The 23,993-nt window shown below is 51.8% G+C and overlaps 2 protein-coding genes across 5 annotated transcripts in view; both read right to left on the bottom strand.

The window, feature by feature from the left end:
• KCTD5 (potassium channel tetramerization domain containing 5) overlaps positions 1 to 7,333 on the bottom strand; it is a 28,422-nt gene extending 21,089 nt beyond the window's left edge. Inside the window, exon 1 of the mRNA XM_003417760.4 lies at positions 6,914 to 7,333. Coding sequence (XP_003417808.1) covers positions 6,914 to 7,165 — 252 coding nt within the window. The 5' untranslated portion in view covers positions 7,166 to 7,333. The remainder of the gene's footprint in view (positions 1 to 6,913) is intronic.
• A 2,233-nt stretch (positions 7,334 to 9,566) lies between these two features.
• PDPK1 (3-phosphoinositide dependent protein kinase 1) overlaps positions 9,567 to 23,993 on the bottom strand; it is a 71,530-nt gene continuing 57,103 nt past the window's right edge. For all 4 annotated transcript variants that reach the window (XM_010597389.2, XM_064295406.1, XM_064295405.1 and 1 more), the window contains exons 7-14: positions 22,380 to 22,455; positions 19,737 to 19,805; positions 19,394 to 19,490; positions 18,399 to 18,572; positions 18,066 to 18,283; positions 13,490 to 13,547; positions 12,709 to 12,861; positions 9,567 to 12,385 (exon numbers count right to left, since the gene is read on the bottom strand). In XM_010597389.2, the coding sequence (XP_010595691.1) occupies positions 12,269 to 12,385; positions 12,709 to 12,861; positions 13,490 to 13,547; positions 18,066 to 18,283; positions 18,399 to 18,572; positions 19,394 to 19,490; positions 19,737 to 19,805; positions 22,380 to 22,455 (962 nt within the window). In that variant the 3' untranslated portion in view covers positions 9,567 to 12,268. The remainder of the gene's footprint in view (positions 12,386 to 12,708; positions 12,862 to 13,489; positions 13,548 to 18,065; positions 18,284 to 18,398; positions 18,573 to 19,393; positions 19,491 to 19,736; positions 19,806 to 22,379; positions 22,456 to 23,993) is intronic.

Below are 23,993 nucleotides of genomic sequence, written 5' to 3'. Positions count from 1 at the left end.
GGGTTGATGTGTATTTTTAAAGCCAGTGCTAAAACAAAAAGGAGTGCTGGTGGTGCAGTGATTAAGCGCTTGGCTGCTAATCAAAAGGTTGGCAGCTGGAACCCATCAGCCACTCCGACGGAGAAAGACGTGGCAGTCTGCTTCCACAAAGACGACAGCCTTGGAAACCCTGTGGACAACTCTACTCTGTCCTATAGGGTCGTTGTGAGTTGGAATAGACTCAACAGCAGCAGATTTGGTTTGGTTTGGTTTGGTTCTGGCCGAGACAAGTAGGCCAAACACTGGCTCAATGGGAAGCAGGGAAATTGTTAAGAAAGCAATCTTAAATATAGCTTTCACAATCAAAAAGAAAGTCTCCGCACTATATAACTGAAAGTAATCCTGATGAAGCAATGGTTAACAGATCGGCTGCTAACCCAAAGTTTGGCGGTTCAAACCCACCCAACAGCTCCTTGGGAAAAAAGACCTGGCAATCTGCTTCCATAGAGATTAACTTGTTGCCATCGAGTCGATTCTGACTCATAGAGACCCCAAAGGACAGAGCAGAACTGCCCTATAGGGCTTCCAAGGAGGGACTGGTGGATTCAAACTGGTGACCTTTTGTTTAGCAGCCATAGTACTTAATCACTGGGATTACAGGCTAGGAAACCCTATGGGGCAATTCTGTCCTGTCCTATAGGGTCGCTATGAGTCAGAATCACTTAACAGCACCCAGCAACAACACAGGACTGTAATACATGCTTGTTACATAAACCGTGGGAAAGGCAGAAAGGAAGGAGAAGGGAAGCCCCGTCCTGTCATGGATCCGCAGGTGAATGTTTTGGTGCACTCATCCTTTGGACCACTGCTCATTATGGCTGCACTGTGCACGCAACCCAAGTGGCTTTTCCTCCCAGGCCTGCGCTAACAGCTGGACCGTGATGTCTGTGAGTGGAAAGTATGGCTCTGGGTTGGAGATGCCACTGCCTCTCAGCCCCACTGGGTATGCCCCAATGCCCTACTCCTGGGCCAGCCAGTGAGCTCACGCCCTGGGAGCTGCTCCTCCCGACAGGAAAGCAATGTTCCGCTACCCCAGGGCCCTCTCTCTTAATCACCAGTGAGACTCCAAAGCCACAGCCCTCATCACCTCCCCACACGGCCCTGGAGTTGCGACAAAGTATCAAGGGCAAAGAGCATGGCTGCTGTCCCTAAAAGGCAGTGTCCCCTTGGACACGGCCACAGGTCTCAAGAACACCAATAAAAGGGAGTCAAGATCACTGCTCCCATGGGAGATTCCAAACAGGAAATGACGCTGCTTACATGTCTCACTGTGCCTGATCCCTTGGAATCACCGTCTCGGGCCAGAGCAGGCTCCAAGCGTGACCCTGTGTGGACAGCTGTGCATGGACAGGCTATGTCTGTGTCCATGGGTTTCTGTGGCGGTTTCCTCCCAAGAGACACTCCAGTGATAGAAACCAGCAAACAAGGCCTCCGGCTATCACAGCACTCACAGCAGTGTGTGTGCTTGAGAGGAAACTGCTGACATGGGAAAAACACCCACAGATGGAGACATGAGGAGACGTGTGTCTGCCCTGGCCCACCTGGGATGCCCCTCCAGGGAGCCTCTACCAGCCGTATGGATCAGCAGGCACTGGGAGAAAGCCACCAGGCACAGGCCCACACCCAGCCAGCTGTCCCTGGGCTAGCCTCTGCTCTCCTCACCCTCGGGGCTGCCGGCTTCCTTGACCCCTTGCCCACCCACCACCTGCTCCCTCTCCCTCCCACAGCCTGTGGGCAGTGAGGAGCCACTGGGCTCACTGCCCCAAGCTATTGCCACCCCAGCCTGCCTGCAAAACCAGACACAGGCCTGAGGCCCAGCTACGGGGAAGAGGAACTGCCCAGGAAATGGGTTTGGGGGCGCGGCTGGTACTGGCCATGCTCGGGGCATTCTGAGCCCTGTCCCAAACATGCCACTCGCTGTGCTGGGACCTTGGCACCAGGGGTCTTAGGCTTGAAGGTGTCAGGTTTCCTGTGGGAAAAACGCAGCAGTTGCCCAGGACACTGTGCTGTGCCCTGCCCTCACACACCTGTCTTCTGTCTCCTCACACTGGCAGGGAGCTATGGGAGGGAAGGACCTGCGGGCAAGGAAGGAGCTGCAGGGAAGCCAGGCAACAGGACAGGGCGTACCTCCCAGCCACCCTCTGGCCCTCAGGATAGCACTCCACCCCTCTCCCCAGTGCCCCAGGAGTTCCATGGCTTGGCCCCTGAGGCTGATGGCAACCAAGCACATTTAAGCAACAGACATTAAACAAAGACGAATTTCAAGGGACAGAAAAAGACACCTTTGGTATATTCTCTTTCTAAAAACAAAAACAGTAACAACAACAATAACAAAAATCGGCTAAAAGTGCTTTCTGTTTACTGCCATGACCCAGCACCAGGCACCAGTGAGGTTATGTTCATCATCTTCCTAATTCCCCTCTACAGAGAACCAAAGCCTCAGAGAGGTGCGTTCACCTGCCCCGAATCACACAGCAGGTTAAGTGGCAGGCAGATCCAAATTCAGCCCGAGTCTCAAGTCTAACTAACTCTGCCACCAAGGGAAATGGCTCCCTCCCACCCCAATGCCACAGCACACCAACCCAGGGCTGTGGCTGCCCAGGCACCCTGCAGCCCCGGGACAGCCTGCCTGATGGAGGCATGGTGAGAACAGGAATGAGCAAGCCGGGGCAGAAGGAACTGCCGGTTCACACCTCCCACGACTCAGTGCCTCCTCGACTCCGAGGCTCTTGGTTCTGTGGTTGTTGGCAGGACAAAGTCCTTGAGCCAGCAGAGGTGGGGATGCTAAGAGGGTCAAAGTGTCAATAAAGGTTCTGGAGAGGAGCTATCACACATGCTCACGGAGTGTCAGGAGTGCGGCTCGAGATGGCCAACAGCCCACACGGCCAGGGCCAGCCACTGCACCACTGCGCACCCCAAACCCAGGACTGGCAAGCGTGTTCCAGAAGGGGCCACACTGGAAGTATACTGGGCTTTACAGGTGTATGGCATGACTTTTCAACACCGCTCTTGCATAGCACAAGCAGCTGAACAGGAGTGGGCGTAGCTACGTTTCAACAAAATTTTATGTGCAAAATCAGGTGGGTAGGCCACAGTATCCTGACCCCTGCTCTAAACCAAGACCCACCACTGTTCCGCTGGGCAACAGCAGCAGTGGCTACATTTGCATTCAGCAGAAAAAGGAACTCTCTGCACCGGACGACCACTTCCTCTGGGCCTGCATGGCCAACGGTGAGCACGTCTGGAGGTCACATGTCTGTGCTGGACACCCCAACAACCTTGCCCAGAGAGGCCTGTTACTACCACCAAAGGCAGGCCCTCCTCTCAGGCCTCACAGCACTGGCTCGTGGGCTGGTGCAGACCCAGGGGCCCTGCCAACAGATGACCCCAGCTGGGGCACGGAGGTGCTGCTGCCCCACTCAGGCCCAAGTAAGCCACGTACCCATGGTCAAGGCTAAGAATAGCATTCAGAGTCCTGTCCTCAACTGAAGGGCTAAGTGAAACAAATCAATGTCTTGGGCCCCTGGCTGCGCTCAAGCTGCTGCAGGTGTCCTCAGAGCACAGGGTGCTCATTCCAACTCGGTGAGGGAGCTCTTCCTTGGATTTAGTTACTCTGAACATAATCCACCATTTCCACTCCAAAAATTCCCATTTCTCTCACCAAGTGGCTTAAAAGACTGTCCTTCCACCCACACCCGCCACTTGGGCGGTCTTGGCAAAACTCCTCTCTGTCTTCCAAATCCTAAAGCTGCAGCCAACACCAAGCACCCCTGAGTGGGCACCGGCAGAGGCTGCCACACCCCCAGAGGCCCATCTGTCGCTGCCTCTGCACCCCTGAAGCCGGTGAAGGCCCCGCTCACATGCCTGATGCCTGTGTGCAGTCAGCCTTATTCACTGCGGGACAGGACCTCCTCAAACCCTCCTTAACCGGCGTGTTTCCAGCCACAAGGCAAGAAGCAGTCTCCCTTTAACTCCTGAAGCACCCCCACACTTCCACAGGGGCTGACTTGGCAACAGACAGTACGCTCTCACTTCAACAGCGCTGTGGCCAGGACCATGTACTCTGAGAGGCGTCAGCAAAACGATTCCCACAACAAGTGTTGGCAAAGCACTTAGTACAGGCGCTTCGGAGCGGGGGAAGGAGGGAGTTACACCTGACCACGCCCACCCGAGGAAAGACCCAGCAACACAGGACAGCGGACTGCAAGGACTGAAACTAGCCAAGAGTGAAATGCGCAGCACAGCTGGTCCCTAGAGGAAGTCCTGAGAGGAAGTCAGAACATGCAAGTGGGCTGTCAAGAAAGATACTTTCAGGGAGGTGGTGGTCCTGGGCACAGAGGGGCATGGTGGGCAGGGGTATGAAGACTGTGGCGGGGGGGTGGGGGAGGACAAGTAGGCCACCGAACCAGTCATAGCCCTGACAGAGGCATAGACATGGGGCCCGGCAACTTCAATGTCCTGGGCACGAGGACCCTGGCTTTTGGCTTGGGTCACACTCCCATCCTAACAACCTGTCAACTTCTATAAAAAGCGTTCCTCCTCCTCTTCCACGTGGCATCACTGCTGCCGCTCACCATAGATATCCTGCATTTGAGAGCATACTCTGGAAGCCACCCACAGGACTCCTGAGTGACCTCCAAACTCCACCAGGTTCCTGGAAGGTTCTGCGTCTTTAGTTTCTTGGGAACTCCTCCACCCAGCCCCTACCTGATCTCCAACACCACATTCTGCAAGCCCAGATGTGCGCTGGATGCTGGTGGAAGGCAGGCAGAAAACGTTCTGCCCTCTGCGCTGAAGTTCAGGAATGGGACTATCCACCAGGTATCTGCTCATTAATCCTGATGATGTAGTCAGGGCACAGAGATTTGAATCAACATCCTGTTTGTCTTCCATCATGTAATTAATGGCATCCCATTCCCCGTAACACCTCTGCCCCTCCACCCTCATCCTCAGATCCTTTACTCAGGGTTTAATAACCTGGGAGAAAATCTCTTGTGACATTCTTTCATCAGAACAACAATCAAAAAAAAAAAATCTGTGAAGACAAATTTCATACATGTTCTCAACTGAAGTAAACCAATTCACTAACGTGACTAATGTGAAGTAGCAGCACTCTTGCTAGCAAGCTGACACTGTGACTAAAACTAACCTTTATTTACTATCAACTGCTTTATGCGACAGACTATCTGCAGTATTACCTTCATGCACTAATTCTTGGCTTTACCATTTGGAAATCAGACGTAATTAGGTGGATGATGATGAAAAAGGCAATTTTTTTTTTTTTGTACTGGGTAGCACAGGTAGATCTTGATAGATTAATTACGTCCCCCAAGGGATTCCTATTACAAGAAAGCATAATTTTTATAAGTCGTCTTAAGAGGCGGCAAAATAAAGAATTGACTTAACCGTGGAAACTCAAACTAATCAGCCTCTGGATCAGTTGATCCAGGAGTGAATACAGCCATTGCCTCAAGACAGCCCAATGGACCAGATATCCAAGGAGTGCCTAGCGGATTCGAACAGCTGACCTTTTGGTTAGCAGCCATAGCACTACGCCACTACACCACCAGGGCTTCCCGCCCAATGCACAGGAGCAATTTAAAAGCTGACCTGATACATGAACTAGAAGGGTTGAGAAGAAATACAAGTGTGCAACCACTAAACTCCGTGTTTAAAAAGAAAAACAAGACAGTAAAACATACACCCACACTACAGAAGGGGAACCACAGCTAACAAAAGCCTGTTTCTAGCCAGGAGATGCCTGTCACTTTCTGCGAGGCCATTCTCTCAGCAGAGAGTAATGGAAATAGCTGGGAGAGGGGGGCAGGAGCGCTGGCATCTCAAACCCCACTTTCTCATGGGCTGGGTGGTTTTGCAGTAACATAAAGAGTCCTCATTTCCTGATCAGTAGGTCATGGCACATTGAGGAGGTTTCTGTCAGGCTTCTTGAACTCAAAGAAGGATCTGAGCCTTCCTGGGAAGCCTCACGCTCACCTGGCCAGGCATACAGCCAAGTGCAATTAAGTCGGCTCAACTGAAAGACCCAGTAAAGTTAGCATAAGGCTTGGGAACTGCCTAGGATAAACATAGGTAACAACGATTCTTCCAGCAGGGCCTTTGCTGAGTTTCAATCCTGTACAGTTCCCAAGTGATGATCTCCCCCGGCCACACAATCGGCCAAACAATTCTTGTAAAGCAAAGGTAATAATCAAGATAGCGTCTACCACAATCTGCACAACAGTGGGAGCCTTTAATTTACGCGCTCCAAAACTCAAAACCCCTAGCCTTTTGCGAGGACAACGGGAAAACTAAGTTCTATCAAAAACAGATTTCCTCCTAGCCCCCTCCTTGAGCCCTCTAATATGAGCAATATTCACTTGGAAAAACCACACCTCTGAGAGCTGATATAGCGCCTAAAAGAATCAGCACCAACTCTCTAAATGCAAGTCACTGGGGAAGGACGGCCACCCGGATCAAACCCCGAGCCAAATGTCCGGAGCGTAAAGAGACGAGAAGAATGCAACGGCTCTTCTCCGTTCCCAGAGCCAGTAAGGCCACCGGGACCGGGAAGAGCAGGCGTTCACACACCCGGAGCAAAAGCGCGGAAAAGTAGATCCAGGATCTAGGGAGTCTGCTCTACCGAAGTGCAGGGAAGGCAAGAAGGAGCGACGCCCCGAGGAGAAGCGGCTGGGGATCCTCGAGGGTGGTGGGCACCGGGGCGCCGTCCTCTCCCTCCCGGGCCCAGGACGGGTAGTCGAGGGTTCGAGTCGCGCTGGTCACGAAAGAGCGCTGGGCTCGGAGCCCGGAGCCGGGGCGTGCGCGGCGCGCGGGCAGGGTGGCCCGGACCCTCGCGGTTGGCCCGCCCGGCCCTCACCTTGTCTGAGTCCAAGTCGGGGTCGGCCTGGCACAAACGGTACAGGAAGGATTTCGGGTCACGGCACAGCGTCTGCCTGGTGGTGAGGAAGCAGGTGCCGCCGACATTGAGCCGGACCCACTTGGACACGCTGCCGGGGCGCTGGGCCGGTACGCCGAGCCCCGCGCTGCAACGGCGGCACAGACCTCCCTCCAGCCCTGCCCGGAGACCGTCCGGGGCCGGACGCAGCAGCTCGCAACGACTCTCCGCCATATTCCCAGAAAGCCCGGCCACAGCTCCCTTCCACCGGAAGCGTCCGGTCTTTAATACGGTCCTCCAGGCCTCGTCCCGCCCACGGGTTAGCCCTCGTAACGCGCCCGCCCCGGCGTTACGCGAGGCGGAAGTTCCGGTTCGGAATATCGGCCGGCCCTGCCCCCTTCCGGCCGGAGTCGGCCTTGGCGTGGCCCGAGGTGAGTTACCAGGGTTGAGCCCCGTGGACGCCCGACTTCCGGCCCGCGACCCCTCAAATGACGACAAGCCACGCCAGCGAACGTCTACATCGCTACATGCCTTTTTTTATTACAAGACTACTTGAGCATACGTGGAAAATTCATCATCTGGTCACTACATCTAAACCACAAAATACTTGAAAAAAAAAAGAACAGATTCATTAAATTATATGATTAAATCATTGATCAAATAGAAAATTTATATAATAAAGCCAGAAAAAAAGTTGTAAAATATAGTTTACAATTATTATTCACATTCAAGGCTGTACATCAATACATACAACAACGTGGCCCCGAACATGAATTCAATCCAAATAATTCATATATTAGAATTTAAATAACATAGACTGAACTAGAGGCCAACAATAGCCAGCAAATAACCTCATATAAGAATAAAATACAAAAAAGTGTGTATCCTAATATCATTGAATTTATTTTCTTTTTTTTTTTTAATTTTTGCTTTGCCTGTACATCACAGTTACACCTACAGACCAAGCAGAGAATATTACACTACATGTTCTAACTGCCACCACCCGGAAAGCCAGCTAACACACTATTGGTTCATCCTATTTTAGGTTAAACAGCTATAGTAGCTCTAAATACCACCACGATTTAATTTTAACAACATCCAATCAAACTTGTGGTCAAGAGAGAAGCTTTTCACCAGCAAGATGACCCCCATTCATGTCATTCAGCCACACAGATTAGACTAGGGTGGATGCACAGCTATAAAAGGTCTGCCTTTTGTAAAAAGCTCTTTGTACATCAAGTTTGGTATTTCTTCATATTGAAGAAGTGTTATGGGGAAATTCAGGTAGACTGGTAGCCTCGTTCAGTTGTCCACCATGGCTGTTTGAGCTACTGATCAAACTGCTCTTTGCTGAAGCTGCATCCTCCCGACAAGCCTTCCACAGGAAGGCTGACCTACAACCCTGCGATCTTGTGCCAGTAAGCTCTACCCAAGCCTGATAAGAGGACATTTGCCAGGTATGCTGCTTGAAAAGCAAAGGCCACACCCACTTGAGTCACCTCCAGTTCATGTTAGGTGAGAGGATGAAAAGAAGCAAAATGGGAAAACGTGTATGGCAAAATCTCAAAGACTAGTACCTTCACCATACTCTCACAGCAGGTGCAACCTGTACTGCCTGGTCTGTGGGCCAGCTAGGGGTGAGAGGACTCAGGGCATAAGGAGGGCAGGAGACCTAACTCTGTACAACTCAATCATAGCCTCTGGTGGAGTTAAGTGCCACTGAGCATGGCGCACAGATAAACGTGGCATGCACATTTACAGTCAGGATCTATGCCCCCCTCCCACACGGCCACACACACACACACACACACACACACACATACAAAGTCGAAAAATTAAGAATGAAACCAAATTGGATGGTCTGGCCTTGAAGGCAACCAGGCAACCTTCAGCACTGTGGGCAGGAGGGGACAGAGAAGGCACATATATTCATACCAGCCAGGGCAACCACATCTGAAAATGCAAAAACGACTGGGCTGCTGTGCTCCACTGGACCGCTGAAACGTTCTGACCAAATCTCACAATTCAAAGACTGGAGGCTCAAGTACACTTCTGTAAAACCCCACCAGTCTACATGGTTTCTTTTTTTGAGCATAAAGGCTCTTCTGATTCCAAGTGGACCGACACACTTTGAGTCAATATGTGTAATAACAAATCACCCACTAAGCATGTGGCAAGACCAGTTCAACAACTTATATCTCTGCTGACTGTGCAGATATAAATTCAGTACCATTGTGGACACCAAGTACAAGATTCTGAAAAGCTCGCCGAGCACGTGAAGCGAGAGCAGCGGGGAGAGAACCTGCATGCAGGCACAGCCAGACTCTGCCAATGAAAGCAAGGAGAACGGCTTTCAGAAAAACCTGTCACAGATGGATTGCAGCAATGACTTTTAGCATTTAAAAATAAAATAAATAAAGCGGGCTTATTCAAACTTTTTTTGGAACATCTGGCTTACGGAAACTTATGTTTGAACTCTGCAGGACAGAACTGATGAGGGTGTTCCTGGGACTCTGAGAAGCGAGGCATCGGATCAAGAAGAGAGCGAGAAAGAATACTTTTAAAATGAGCAAACTCTTTAACCCAAAAATACCACTTCTTGGAAGCTACAGGGAGAAAAAAAAAAAATCAGTCAAAATCAAAGGTTTATAAGGCTATTCATCACAGCGTTATCCAAATAGTGAGAAAACAAAACCACCTAAGTGTGTCACAGCAGGTCAAGTAGATCGTGATGAAATTCACAACCATAAACTCTACAATCATTAAAAACATGTTTTTGAAAAATTGTTTATGACATGGGCAGACACTGGGTGCAAAACAATCTATGTTGTAAGATCCCAGGCTGGTCAGCAAAGCAAACCAATGTGTGTGGGGACACCTGGCAAGACCTACACCCAAATGTTCACAGCAGTCTCCTCTGGCGGCAAGCCTCCAGTTGACTTTAGAAGACCAATGTGGGCTCTAAGAGAGCACAGCATTGCCCGGAGCCCCTGGAGAGCCCTGGGGGTCTGTACCATGTGCTGTCTCCTCTGCAATTCCACCAGGCCTGGGCCACAAATGCCACAGAGTGGTCCAGGAAGAACGCTGGGGCAGGTGAAGAAGCTCCCGCCAGCCACCTTTTCCAAAGATATCTTTAGCAGGCGCGAGGCAGCAGCCTCACAGCATCACTACCCACCAGGGATGGGATGACCTGGGGTCCACAGGCACTGCACATGGCCCTCCACGGTCCACAAGAAGGCAGGGGACATCCTCATCTTAGCCAGCTGCCCCTGCACTCTCCTTGCCCACTGCTCAGACTTTGGGAACGTTCCTGCCCGCTCTGACACACGCATCCTGAATCTGTTATACCTAGGTAACAGCCACTTTTATTTTTCCATGCATGTGCATCCATGCACATAGACATGCAAGTATACACATGAGAACGTAAGGCACCTGTGTGCCAGAGCTATGGCTTCAGGGAGGGGCTGGATAAAATGCAGGTTGACATGAACAAGAAACAGCAAGTGTGGACCTTCAAAAACAGCAAGAGGAAAAGGGCTTACGGGTGGAAGGAAAGAATGGCCTAGAGACAGACAGTGCTCATCAGCTCAGGCAAAGGGCAGTATGCACAGCTCTGTGTGCCACAAGCTTCACCAGGACCCTGTTTCTGAGCCTCAGGCTGTGTGGGAGCATGTCGGTGAAGCCCAGGAGGTAGTGGGGCTGCCAGAGGGGCAGAGGCCAGTGTGACGGCCACCTCCCCTACAGCCCAGCGAGGTGCTTGAGAGGGAAACCTTCCCTCACTGTGGGCCTGGCCTGATACCCAGGGCCAGAGGTGGCTCATTCCAGACAGGGAGTGGGGGAGTGGGAACTTTTTCTATTTGAGCCTTTTGCTCCTGCCACTTTGTGAAAATCTAGGGGAAATGCAAAGTTCTTATCCCGTGGGACTTTGAACTCAGAGCCATGTCTGGGAGCCGACTGTGAACGTGGTGGTGTCAAGGGCTGCCCTATGGGGACAACCTGGGGCAGGGAAAGGAAGGACTGGCCGAGTCTGCTAGACCACCGAGAGTCCTCTCCACCTGAGCAGGGCAAAGAATAAAATAGCCGACAAGTTCTGGACCGTGTGTACAACACCAGTACACACGTAACAACCTGAAAACGGGAAGAGGGAGCCAGGCCAGGTGTACTTAGGTACAGGTGTGTGTGAGGTTCAGGCCAGGTATGCTCAGGTACAGGTGTGTGTGAGGTTCAGACCAGGTGTACTTAGGAACGGGTGTATGCACGGCTCAGACCAGGTATACACAGGTACAGGTGTGTGCAGGGTTCAGACCAGGTATACTCAGGAATAGGTGTATGTTGGGGGTGGGGGTTCTCGCCTCTTTCATGCAATGGTGAGTGGAAAACACTTCCTTCCAGACAACGTTGGCTCTTTACAGGACGAGTGGCCAGCCCCATGTGAGATAAGAAGCTGGGTGTCAGGCTGCCCAGAACAAGTGGCCACAGCAGCACAGGAAAAGGGCATGGCTATACCTGCTGGACCCCAGGCTCCTCTCAGCCATGCTTAACCAATGCGGAGCCACATTAACGCTTTTTCAACAGACGGGGGAGGGACCAGACGTCTCACTGTCCCCAGGCCATGAGGTGGCTTGCAGGGGCCACCTGTAACATGACCAGGGTTGTGCCAGTCAGGCTCACCATGACAGGGCTCCTTCCCTTCCAAGCCACGCTGTTCCCTGGTTTGAGATCTGACCACTTCCTGACAACCTGCGTTCCCACCTCACCCCATGGCATCTGACCCCACATAATGAGGGCCAGGACCACAGGGACCCTGCAGCCTGGTCTGCATGGGGTCAGGCTGGGCCGGAAGTGAGGGCACAGGCAGAGAGCACAAACGACTGCACTGACAACTGTCCTCCAGCACAGTGTGCCACAGCTGCCTGTGAAAGGACTGGTGGTAACACAGAAGGCCCATGCAGGACCAGCACTCAGGGGGTGGGTCGAGGAGTGGGGCCTCAGCTGACTGACATGGGGAGAAGCTGGGATGCAGGTCGGCCCACTAGTCTGCAGAGGGAATGAGACACCATGCACGAAGCGGGGTCCGCGCAAGCGAGAGTGGGTGGAGCCTCCACAGAAGCACAGAGTGAGCAAAGCAACCCTGAATTCCTGCATGTCTGTTATTGGTTTTGTTCTCTGTGTTGTTGGTTTTTTCTTCTTTTCTCTTAAGTAAGAAAGCTGCAAGGTGTCCGACGTCTGCTCTCCCCTTGAGGTTCCAGCAGGTGGTCTAGGAGAGTCCTGGTGACGTGGCGGCGAGCCCTCATGGGGCACATGTCCTGGCAGCGAGTGCCACCTGGCCATGGCATGTCACTGCACAGCAGCGTCCGGCTGGTTCTGGTACCTCTGCCTCCACACCTCCTGGATCTTCTTGCACCACTTGTGAGCATTGCCGCTTGGGTCCATCAGGTAGTACGTCCGGTTAGGCTGCAAGGCAGGAAGAGTTTAATGCTCCTAGAGGACCACCCACCAAAGAAAACCTATAGCCTAAGGGCAGAGGCACAGAGAGGCAGCCTCGACTTGCTGCCAGACACTGCAGGGTGAACTCTTCATTCCTCCTAAATTAAATTCGCAAGAGAATGTGCCTACAGATCCCTAGTGCACCCCCAAACTCCCAGACCGACTCAGGCCTGAGCCATTAATGAGGAGGCCATGGGCCAGGGGAACACACGCCCTTGAACTCAGCCACCCCTCGGGTCAGAGCACTCCAACAGCCTGCTCTTCAGGAGGGCCCTCGGGAGCACACTCACTGTGTGAACAAAGAAGGTTTTAAAGTTCTTCGCCTCTGGTCGGAGCTCCTGTGACCATGGGATCTCCCCTTTCAGGACTTTGTTGATGGGATCCACGTAGTATAGATGTGGCCCTTCTGTGAGCAGTAGCTGTCGTCGGCGAGCAAATAAACCCTGAAAAAGAAAAGGCCCGGTTATAAAGCTCAGAAGTGGGTGCCGATTGCACTTAATGCTTCCCCAGGGGTAGCACCCCCTTCAGGTAGTCCCGGGCACAGGGAGCGCTACCCAGCCCCTGGCTGAGAGGCTGCTCAAACAGCATCTGCAGCATCTCCTCCACCCTTGCTCATGCTGAGGGGGCGGGTCTTGCCTTGGCTGGAGGGCACAGGGTGGCTGAGGTTCAGCAGGGTCACACAGGCAGGAGATTTGGGAAGCCTAGTATTTTTTGAGAACTCTGCTCCATTTGCATCTCCATAAAGCACAACATTAACAACTCGTGCAAAACAAGTCCAGTGAAATACTAGGCTATCTGCCTAGCCAGCATGGTGGCCTTGGCCCAATGGCCTGCAGCAGGGAAGGCCATTCCCCTGGACACAGAGCCCTGCTCAGGACTCTAAGCACTGCCTCCCATGTGGGTTTGACAGGCTGTGTCCCCACATGTCCTCTCACTATTAAATCCAGAGACCATATCTAAAAGGTGAACCAGAATGAAGGCACTGAACTAGCAGTGCACCAGAGCTGGCGAAGACCTGTTCCCAGTCAGTGCTAGAGTGTGCATTCACCCCAGGGGCAGTGGCGGACTTACCTTCCGCTTATCTACTGGACCCATTTTTAGTATTAAGTTATTTTCTACAAACTGGTGCCTATATAGAGAAGAAAACAAGAATGAGAAATTCATGGAGGGTGTTGGACAGAAATTCTTCAACAGCCCCCAGCCCCCACCCCACCGTCAACAGCCCCCACGATCGATGTCCCCTGCAGTGAACGCTCCCCCTCTACGGTCAACACTCCCCCAATGGTCAACGCCCCTCCACAGCTAAAGCCACTCTCTTACCAAAACCACCCCCCCCACACACCCTGTAAACAACCCCCACATGAAGTCTGCACTCACCCAGCTCTCCTCCTCTGCTGCTCAAGCCCCGCTTTAATCAGGTGAGAAAACCCAAAATGTGACTTAGCACGAAAGCACCCATTTGCGTTAGAGTTTCTCTTCAGGATTTGGTCTAGAGACTAGACACTGGAACCATCACCCAGTATCGCTTGTCACTTGGAAACCGGAGCCACAGAGCTGAGCTGGAGCCACCCTCATTTGTCACCTCAGACCCACTGAAGGGTGGGTGCTGCTGGGAACCACCCCCAGCACGCAGAATGCTGTTCTTAACCCGCACTGAGCTAGATCCCCATTCAGGCTCTGAGTCTACAGAGCGGTTTAGAATCACAAACCCCTAGAAGGCCAGAGTCGGAACTGGCCTAAGAACTTCCCACCTGGCCTTTTTACCACAGCAACAAAGCAATGGCATTCAAATAAGGCAGGGCTGTGCAGGGGAAGCTCCCAATGCAGTCTCTGGTTCAGTGCACGTGAGTTCATGTCCCAAGGAAGGAAGTACACCTCACTGCTTTATGATTATAAAGGTGGTGCTTTGATGTCCGTAGGTTACTTTTTCTAGTTAGAGCCAACTGTTACTGCTTTATGTTCCTTTGATTTTACCAAAATTCCTGACCTGAGTTCTCCTATAGAGATATTATGTTATATAACTAAAAAGGAGCCCTGCTGGCACAGTGGTTAAGTGCTGGGCTGCTAACTAAAAGGTTGGTGGTCCAAACCTACCAGCCTACCCGGCAGGAGTAAGATGTAGCAGCAGTCTGCTTCCATAAAGATTATAGCCTTGGAAACCCTATGGGGCAGTTCTACTCTGTCCTATAGGCTTACTATGAGTCAAAACCAACCCGACGGCAGTGCGTTTGGTTTTGGCTATGTATAAGTGAAAAAGGCCTAAGATGATTGCCATGTCACTGGAAAAACAAAGAAAAGGAATTCTTTCTCCAACCATTCACAAGCTCCCGTGGGACTGGGGACTGGCAGCTCGTGTAAAAAGACTGACCCAAAGCCTAAGCCATCCTTACCTACTGAGCAAGGCCTGGTCAGCAGAGCTGGTGGGGCCCCACACCTGTGCTCAGAGTGCTGGGGGTCTCATACTGAGGGGCCAGCTGCAAGTGACCCTGACACAAGCAGTGCAAATCTTAAGAACTAAGAAGAACTTACGAGAAATGTGCTGTGACCTCCATTAGGAAGACAGTGATACTTGACTTAGACACTCGAAAACAAACCCAAACAAACAGAAAGCAAGGCTGGACAGAGACAGGCCACCTCCCTGGCAGGAGAGGGGACATTATAAAGACAATTGTTCTTCCTGGATTTGTTTTTATGGGTTTAATCCAATTTGTTTTATAGAACTTGACAAAGCAACTCTGAAGTTCAGCTAGAAGAATAAACAGGTGAGAGCACCAAGGAGATTTCTGAAAAGGGGTCCAGTGAGGGGGGCCAGCTGCACTGCACGGAAGGCACAAAAATGCACGGAACAGAAAGCTGATCACAGACAGGCCCGGCTACATGTGAACTCAGTAAAGGAAGAGTCACAAATTAATCCTGGTAAGGCACTTATCTTATATTTTATATTATAAATGTATCTCATACTATATTTAATTATCCTGGGGGACAGTCAGGTGTGAGGGGAAGGGTCAACTTAAGCCCATCTAGTGGCTGCTGCTGGCTGTGGCTGAGCCACTCTGTCAGGTGTGGACCTCCAGAGCAGCCGCAAAGGCACGGGGACAGAGGGTCACAGGGGACCTCTGGGGCCTCAGCTTTCACATGTAGCAATGTAAGTGCCAGATGGATAAACGAGAGGGTTTTAGAAATTGAACAAAAGAAAAACTAGAAAAAAAAGAGAACTAGATATTTTTTAAGCCTAAACAGGAGGGATTACTCTCTAAGCTTAAAGCAAAACAAATCACCAAATATAGGGCAGCAGACATGACGACATAAAAACAAATATAGGCAAGCAAGTCGGGAAAGATTTTCAGCATATTCAACTCACATAGGGTCGGCATGTGCACTCTGCAGACTGTCTACAGAGTGACCTGGAAGGCCTAGAGCTGCCACAGAAATCTGGGTACACTCCCAAGAGAGGAATTAGGTAAAGCGAGAAGCTTCTCAATGGCCCTCAAAAAAGAAATGACATAGAGCCCCACTTGTCATCTGTTGGGATTGGGGTGCACTGGTGCTCGGATAACACTGAGTGGACTCTGGCTAAGTGCTGTTCTTGCCCAGCTATGGTGGCCCTGAAATGAGGGCTCTCTGAGGAGGCTTCTCCTGTCCAGAAACCCATCCTAAGGGGTGAGGGATAAGGAGCAGAGATGTCCCAGCAGGACTGTTTATTCTAGAAAAACTGGAGCCACAGTAATGCTTCAGCAACAGAACATTCCTCACGCCGCAGCGTAAGGACCTCATCCTGACCGACATCAGCCCCCTTGCATGAGCACCCTCTTTGACACACACAGCCCCACCACCCTCACCTCCTCAGCTGAGGCTGCAAAGCCAACTGGATGCCAGCAGACTCCTGACCAGACCCAGTGGCTGGGCAAACCCAGAGAGGCCAGAGACAGGCCAGGGCAGCTCGGCTATCAGTATAAACACCAGAGTCTACTCATTTAGCTAATTAACCAGTTAGCTTCCAGCAGCTTTCAAGCTATTTATCTACTTGGAAAAACTGAACTGCTTAAAGGAATTATTGAAATTTTTAATTTCAAAAGGGCATTCCCACTCTCCTGAGGAAAACACCTGCCCCCTCTAAAGCATTAACCAGTTGCCGTGGCATCCACTCCAACACATGGCACCCCCAAGTGTGTCAGAGTAGAACTGTACCCCACGGGGCTATCAAGGCTGTGAGCTTTCTGGGGACCCCGGTGCGCGTGCGCACAGGATGCTCCTGTGCCCCATGCCCTCACGCAGCTCCCATTCCCCAACCCTGTGTGCCCCCTGTCCCCACATGCCCCCCACCACCACACGCCTGGACAGAGCCGTTCGGCCCAGCATTTCTCAAACTGAGGCGGCCCAAACTCCACCCCCTCCCCACCGCAGTGTATGTTAGCATCGCCAGTAACATCACATTAGGAAATACTGATGCAAAAGACAAATTTAAGCCCCCTACAATTGGAGACTCTGTCGGCTGGCATCAGTACCCACTTTTTAGAGTCTGGCAACATCCTAGTTTTCTCCCTGCTTGTTGCCTCTTTCCCTGCGCCTCGCGCTGGTTGGCCCTCCTCTCTCCTCCCCCACATGTCCTCTCCTAAGTTATCTGCGTCTGCTCTCCTGCCCAAGCCAGAAGTACTTCCTGCCTTCTCCCTACATCTCCCTGCACCCTTCTATCCAAGCGCACCCCCTCCCCCGCGCACCCACCCTCCACACCTGCCTTGGCCAGCGCTCTGCCTGTGCAAACAGCGAACACAGGAAAATGCTGAAGAAAAGCCCAGTGAATAATGGACCCGGGGAAGCCCTTTCGAATGCGCCCAGGATAGAAAGATTAAGTCAAAAACATACACAGGTCTGCCTTCTTCACAGTTTGCAATTTCCATACCCTCCAGAAAAAACACCTAGCATCAACAGACTAAAGAGATAAAGAAAAACATTTGCAAAATATACAACAAAGGAGAAATATGCTTTATATATGTAGCTCTTAAACATTAATTGTTGAAAAAAACACATAACATACAAAAAGAGAAATATTTAAAGGATACCAAGTACCTCACATGGCCAGTGAGCACCCAAGATGTCAGCCTCAACAGTCATGAGCCCAGCTCACTGCACCCAAGCACTCACAGATGGCCAGACTGCTGGGCACATGGGCTCCCAGGCACATCTTGCTGACACAAATCCCGACGCCTTACCAGGCCACCCTCACTCCCAGCCACCACCCCAGCAACTTCATCTTAAAAGAAAGAATCAGACAAGTGGGGAAAGACTGTGCAAAGAATTATTTACAGCAGCAAAAACTTGGAAACGCCTCCAAGTGTCTAACCACAGGGCAGTGAGTATTTTGATCCAGGTGAAGCAACAGACATACCTGGAATGCCAGGTCAAGGGCCTTGCCTGATGAAGCAGGGGCAGAACGAGGACTGGAGCTCCCAGCCCATTCCCCCTCCCCCCGACACACCCCCAACTGCACCCACGAATCCTCCTTGGGGCGCATTAGTGGCAGTCCTGGAAGTCTAACGGGCTGCCAAACACTCACAGGCAGCAGCAAGGAGGGCACGGCGGCCTGAGTCTCTGTGCTCACCATAAGGGGAGGTACCCTCCACCATTCTACGTGCAGGTAAGTCCTTACCAAGGGTTCCCACCAGCCTGCTTCTCCAACAGTAACCTCTTCTCATCCTCAGAGAACTGTAAGTCCAGTTCAAAAGAGTTCGAATCCAGGTCGTGGATGTACTGCTCGATGTTGCTGCCAGAGCGCTGTGGGAGGCCTGGCTCTGGGGCTGATAGGGAGTGGCACGAGGATGATGAGGATACCTGCATGCAGCCGAACTGGCTCAGGAGGTTGTCATACTGTGAGAGGGAGCGAGAGAGGTGCCTCAGTGCCAGCACACCTGCCCTCGTGAGCGCCCTGTGCACAGCAAGCCCTCACACGCAGGGCTCACCCCCACCCCCCACTGCTGCATACGTTCCCGTAGCAGTCCTCATCGTCCTCGGACATCGCTGGCAGGTAGGCCGTGAGCTTTGGGGGTGTCTGGTGGTGCAGGTTCTCCCATATGATAGACTCGAAGAACGAGTGGGCTTTCAGAGGCGTGTAACCGTCCATCTCCTCACAGCCTAATCGCTTCGTGGCATCTAAGACCTTTGACAGAGGTGAAGACAGGGCAGGCCGGGTTAAAAGGCCATTCTGGCATCGAAAATGATTTTGAGGAATCTTGCTCAATTCTTGCCCGGAGATAGCAAGGGCCCCTGACTGTCCCCTCCCCGCCATGGGCTGGGGGAGGCCTGGGTCAGCCCCCAGGGTCCCTCCGTATCTCACTTTCCTCTTAGGAGAAAATGAATCACAACCTTGTGACTGTATTCTTAAAATACAGTGGAAAACCTAACTTGCTGGCCTGGATAACCAGGGCACAAGTAACTGGCCTGAATAGTGCCTCACACGGACGTGGAATGACGCACCCATGTGTACCACCAGCACCTGACCGCCAACACCTGCTGAGTGGTCTCCTCCCCAGTGACCCGCTGCCACCAGCTCCCACGAGGACCAGCCCCTTCCCCGCCAAGGGTAAGGAGGAAGGTGATCGGAGCTTTCTGTCTCCACCAGACTGCATTGGGCCATCCTCTCCCTCTCCAGGGTCAAAAGCACACCATAGTCAGACACTTCCGTTTCTAGAACGTAAACCAACGTGTCTTTCCCAGGTGACTCTACCTTAACAAGCCCCCTGCTCCAGCATCAGCATTCCAGTGCTGTATCGCAACGGATGACCAAACGCAAAGTGGTCAGGACCAGGGACTTGGAAACGGAAAAGAACTCATTCTGGGATGAGACGTCAGGAACGAGCCTATCCACGATCACTATCAACTTGAAGGCGCATGCCATCAGACACAGGGGGCTCCAGGAGACCTGCTCTGCACACAGGAGCAGAGAGACGCAGGGGCTGAGAAGAAATTCAGAATATTTACCAAAAGCTTTTCCACAAGGTCTCTGGCCTTGGGGAAGAATTTTTCTGGAAAGTCATATTCCAACTTAATGATCTTCTGGAAGATAAGATACTCATTTCTGCAAAATAAAAAAAGCAGTCACTCCTGGTGGGGTCCTTTCAGCCCCTCAGTGTGGTGACCACTGTCCCTTCCCTGCCACGTGCTCACTCACACAGCTGCCCACAACGCTCCAGGCTGGAGTTCAGCGTCGCTGCAAAAGTCACACACACTCCCAGGTGGCACCGACCTCCCACCCTCAGTCCCTCCCTCTCTGGAGTCATGTCGGCGGCTGCAATCACTGTACACAGTGCCTGGAGTCTCTTACCCTGCTCTGAACGGTGGGAGTCCTGCCACAAGCTGGTAGATTATGCAGCCAAGGGCCCAAAGGTCTGAACTTTAGGGTGGAGGAAAAACAAAGAAAAAGGACATTTGTAAAACATGAACAACCAGCAGGGTCACTTCGGTTCTGGGTACTGTCACCCACACTGCCTCAGCCCCCAGCCTCCTCTCCTGGAAAATCAATGACTTGGCAGGGGGACTTGCCCTGGCCCGTTCCAGAGAGGGGGCCTCCTGGGTCTGGGCCGAAAGCACCCACAGACAGCTGCCCCTGCAGTCCCTCACTTCGCCCCTTCCAGCAGGGGCCCCCCAACCTCCTCACATGCCTGTTCTCGGAGACAGCAGGGGCGGGGGAGCTAGGACAGTCCCAACATGGACTCCAGTGATGATCGCTTGTGGGGGGCCACAGCTCAGCACCTCCATCAGTGCAGAGGGAGCGAGACATAGAGAAACAGGGAGAGACAGAGGGAGAGAAAGAGGGGGGAGAGAGTGAGAGGTGGAGATAGAGGAGAGAGTAAGAGAGAGAGAAGGAAAGAGACAGAGCAAGGAGGAGGATAAGAGAGGGAGAGGCACAGAGAAAGAGCAAGAGAGAGTGCGAGGAGAGAAAGAGGGAGAGAGAGAGCACAAGAGGGAAAGAGAGCAACTGAAAGAGAGAGAGCACGCTCTGGAGAGGGAGAAAGACAGAGGGGAGAGAGAGCTGCAAGAACTTGCCCATGTCATGAGAAGGTTGGCAGCGTTATGGATACACTCTAATTCCCTCACCCCCTCAGTGCTGACCCTCAGGATGCCAATGTAAACATGTGTTGAGAGGAGCTGAATCCAAGCACCCACAGGCTGTGCATAAAAGCAGGCTTACCTTGCCCTGCTTGGCCTGGTGGTGAAAACCCTGCCCCTCCTTTATAAACATCTTAATTACACATCTCAGAAGGTACACTGCAGCTCTGATTTCCTCTAAATCATTTCCAGAACATAGCCAGGTTTTCTGATTTTGTGTTCTACGCCCAGCTCAACCCTGTGAAGCATCAAGATGCAACTCTGCCCCACACTCCAGTGGCCACCCTCCAAGGCCACCCCAGCCTGGCCTTCTGGAAACCAAGTCACAGGATGGGGTCCAAGTAAGTGCAAGAGATGGCAGCCAGGCCAGGCTGGGACCCGCAGGCCCTCAACGGGCGAGGTGCTCAGTGTGGGGGACTGGAAACCTGAGTCACAGCAGAGTGGGTAGTTAAAGAGAAGCTTGCACTCAGTCAGTGACTGGTGTTCACGCTTGGCTTTCTATACTGTTTAGTCTAGTTTAAAAGAGGAGCTAGGAAAGGCAGGACAGAAACTCCCCCCGTGAGGGTAGAGGCAGGGGAGGGGCTGCTGGCTGGGGTCTCTTTCTGGACAGGAGAGCTGCGAGAGCAAAGGGCTTTTTGGTAACTTTCTACCTCTGTGAGTTATTGGAATGTTTTATCATATGCATGTATTTTATCCTTTAGGATGGTTTTTAATACAATAAAAAATAAAGGGGAAGCCAGCATAACTTTTCTGAAAAGCATTAAGTACTAAAGACTTGTAAAATGTTCAGACAGCTGGACAAAGGCATTCGACTTTTAAGTCCAAACAGAGGCCCGGGCGGGCAGCACTTGTGCCACAGCTCAGGGTAGCCACCTGCGGACGTGGCCGGAGCAAGGCCAGGGCCACCTTGGTCATCACCACTGACCGTGGCCCACGGTAGGCAGGCCAAAGTTTGCTAATAACCCAGAACTATCTCAGCACCTGAGAGTGAGGGAAGAGCTGGAGGAACTCTGACAAAGCCATCTGCTGGGAAACCATACAGCATTACAAAAGTCTATAAATAACTGCAAGTGTTCATTATATCATCACCGTTAAACTAGTTATTCACGATGGCCTCTGTCATATAAGAATTATGTAAGCACATACAAAGTGTACACATAAAGGACTGGAAAGATGTCAAATTACTACCCACAATTATTCCTGGGCCTGGAGACTAGGGGTGCTTTTTGTTTTCAGTCTGTAGATTTTCCAAGAATTCTTGACAATGAATGGTATAATTTTTTAAATGAGAAAAAAAAAATCTTTGAGTAGGTATCACATTTTTAAAAAAGTCAAAAAGCATAAAAAGATAAACAATGACGGCTCTCTCACAGACCCTGCCCCCCTACCCACACAGGAAACCTCTGCAGCCTGGTTCTGATACATACTTCTAGAAAATGCTAAATGCACACACAAGCAAATAGAATATACATACGTGACCTCCTCCTTTTATTTCCACAAAAGGTAGGTACTACACATGCTAGTCTGCATCTTTCAGTTCACTGAATGGACATGGGAGATCTTTCCATGTCAATGCTAAAGAGCTGCTTCATTCCAGAATAAAGTTTAAAAGCAAGGAAAAGCTCCTTCTGAGGTAATGGGTGGGACATTTTGAAAACCTGGTAAGTAGTGCCCCACCACAGGAGGGTTTCACCCGGGGGCCCTGTGGACACCTGGGCAGGTTGTTCTCATGTGGGGACTGCCATGGGCACGTGCATTAAAGGAAAGATACTGGCTAAGAAGCAAAACTCGAGTTTCTTTCAAAGCGTGCTCCTCAATACTGGTTTCTCACTGTGACAAGAGCAGGCAAAGCGATTACCTTTTACAGGCCGCCTTCTCTGTGAGCAGCTCTGGAGAGACGTATTGGGCTGTTCCCACAAATGAGTTGGCCCTGGCTGGAGAGAAGACAGAGGGGTAAGGTCACACACAGCTCCAACACCATGACCTCCCCAAACACCCTGAGATGGTATGACTGTAACGGGTTCTCGTCTACACAGCAGTGGGCACCCCTCATTGGCCTGATACTCCAAGTCCCCTGTCCACGGCCTCCCCTAGGCCCTCCCCCTCACCTGCCACCTGCCCCAGGTGCACCCACTGAGCCTTGGTCAGCTGTGCCCCACCACCACCAAAGTGAAGCTCCATGGGGGTCTGCTCATTCCAGCAAAGGACATGCAGGGAGCAGGTGAGTACCACTTGTGGAATATGGGAAGGTGCAGGACCCCAGGGTGGGAGGAGCTCACTTCTTGAGGATAAGCGCCAACTCAAGGGTCCAAGGAGCCTCCAGTCCCTTCATCCTACCCTCTCCAACCATGCAGTCTCTCCAGGTTCACAGGCAGGCTCTCAGGTTTGGGTGGCATCAGAACCCCTGAAGACCCACCCTCCCTGAGAGGCAGCCGATAGGGCAGCCCATGCGCAAGTCAGCCCGCTGCCAGCCCTTGTCCTCCCGCAGCACCCCGTGGAGTGGCCTTGTCCGCAGGCTCTGAGGCTCTGAGAGCCAGATGCCCAGACAGCACATCGTTTCTCTAAGAGTCCGTGACATGCGTCATCACCCAAGATTCCCCAGTGACTTCCACAGCCCTTCCACACGTGTACTAGCCATCTCCACCTGAAACCAGGTGCTAGCCTCCCTCTTGCCACAGTGGTGCAGTTTGAAAGGAAACCACCTTTTCCACCAGCAGGTCCTGACAGCAGCAGCACTGCCTGTCTCCACCCCAGCAAGCCCCCACCAGACAGGAGACAAGACTCCAAGGTTTAAAATCTTCGTGCCCCATGACAAATGAGCCCCTTTCACCTAAGCCCTTATGAAGCAGATGGAGCTGTCCTTTCCCTCAATGCCTTTAACACTGTGGCTGGAAATCATTTGTCTTTTTTTTTTTTTTAAATAATTTTTATTGTGCTTTAAGTGAAAGTTTACAAATCATGTCAGTCTCTCACACAAAGACCCATATACACCTTGCTACACACTCCCAATTACTCTCCCCCTAATGACACAGCCTGCTCTCTCCCTCCACTCTCTCTTTTCGTGTCCTTTTTGCCAGCTTCTAACCCCCTCCACCCTCTCATCTCCCCTCTAGGCAGGAGATGCCAACATAGTCTCAAGTGTCCACCTGATCCAAGAAGCTCACTCCTTACCAGCATCCCTCTCCAACCCATTGTCCAGTCCAATCCATGTCTGAAGACTTGGCTTCGGGAATGGTTCCTGTCCTGGGCCAACAGAAGGTCTGAGGGCCATGACCACCAGGGTCCTTCCAGTCTCAGTTAGACCATTAAGTCTGGTCTTTTTATGAGAATTTGGGGTCTGCATCCCACTGCTGTCCTGCTCCCTCAGGGGTTCTCTGTTGTGTTCCCTGTCAGGGCAGTCATCAGTTGTAGCCGGGCACCATCTAGTTCTTCTGGTCTCAGGATGATGTAGTCGCTGGTTCATGTGGCCCTT

The sequence above is a fragment of the Loxodonta africana genome, chromosome 12, assembly GCF_030014295.1.
Source record: "Loxodonta africana isolate mLoxAfr1 chromosome 12, mLoxAfr1.hap2, whole genome shotgun sequence".
Taxonomy (NCBI): Eukaryota; Metazoa; Chordata; class Mammalia; order Proboscidea; family Elephantidae; genus Loxodonta; species Loxodonta africana.
The sequence above is the reverse complement of the archived record's forward strand: the minus strand, read 5'-3'. Positions and strand labels throughout refer to the sequence as shown.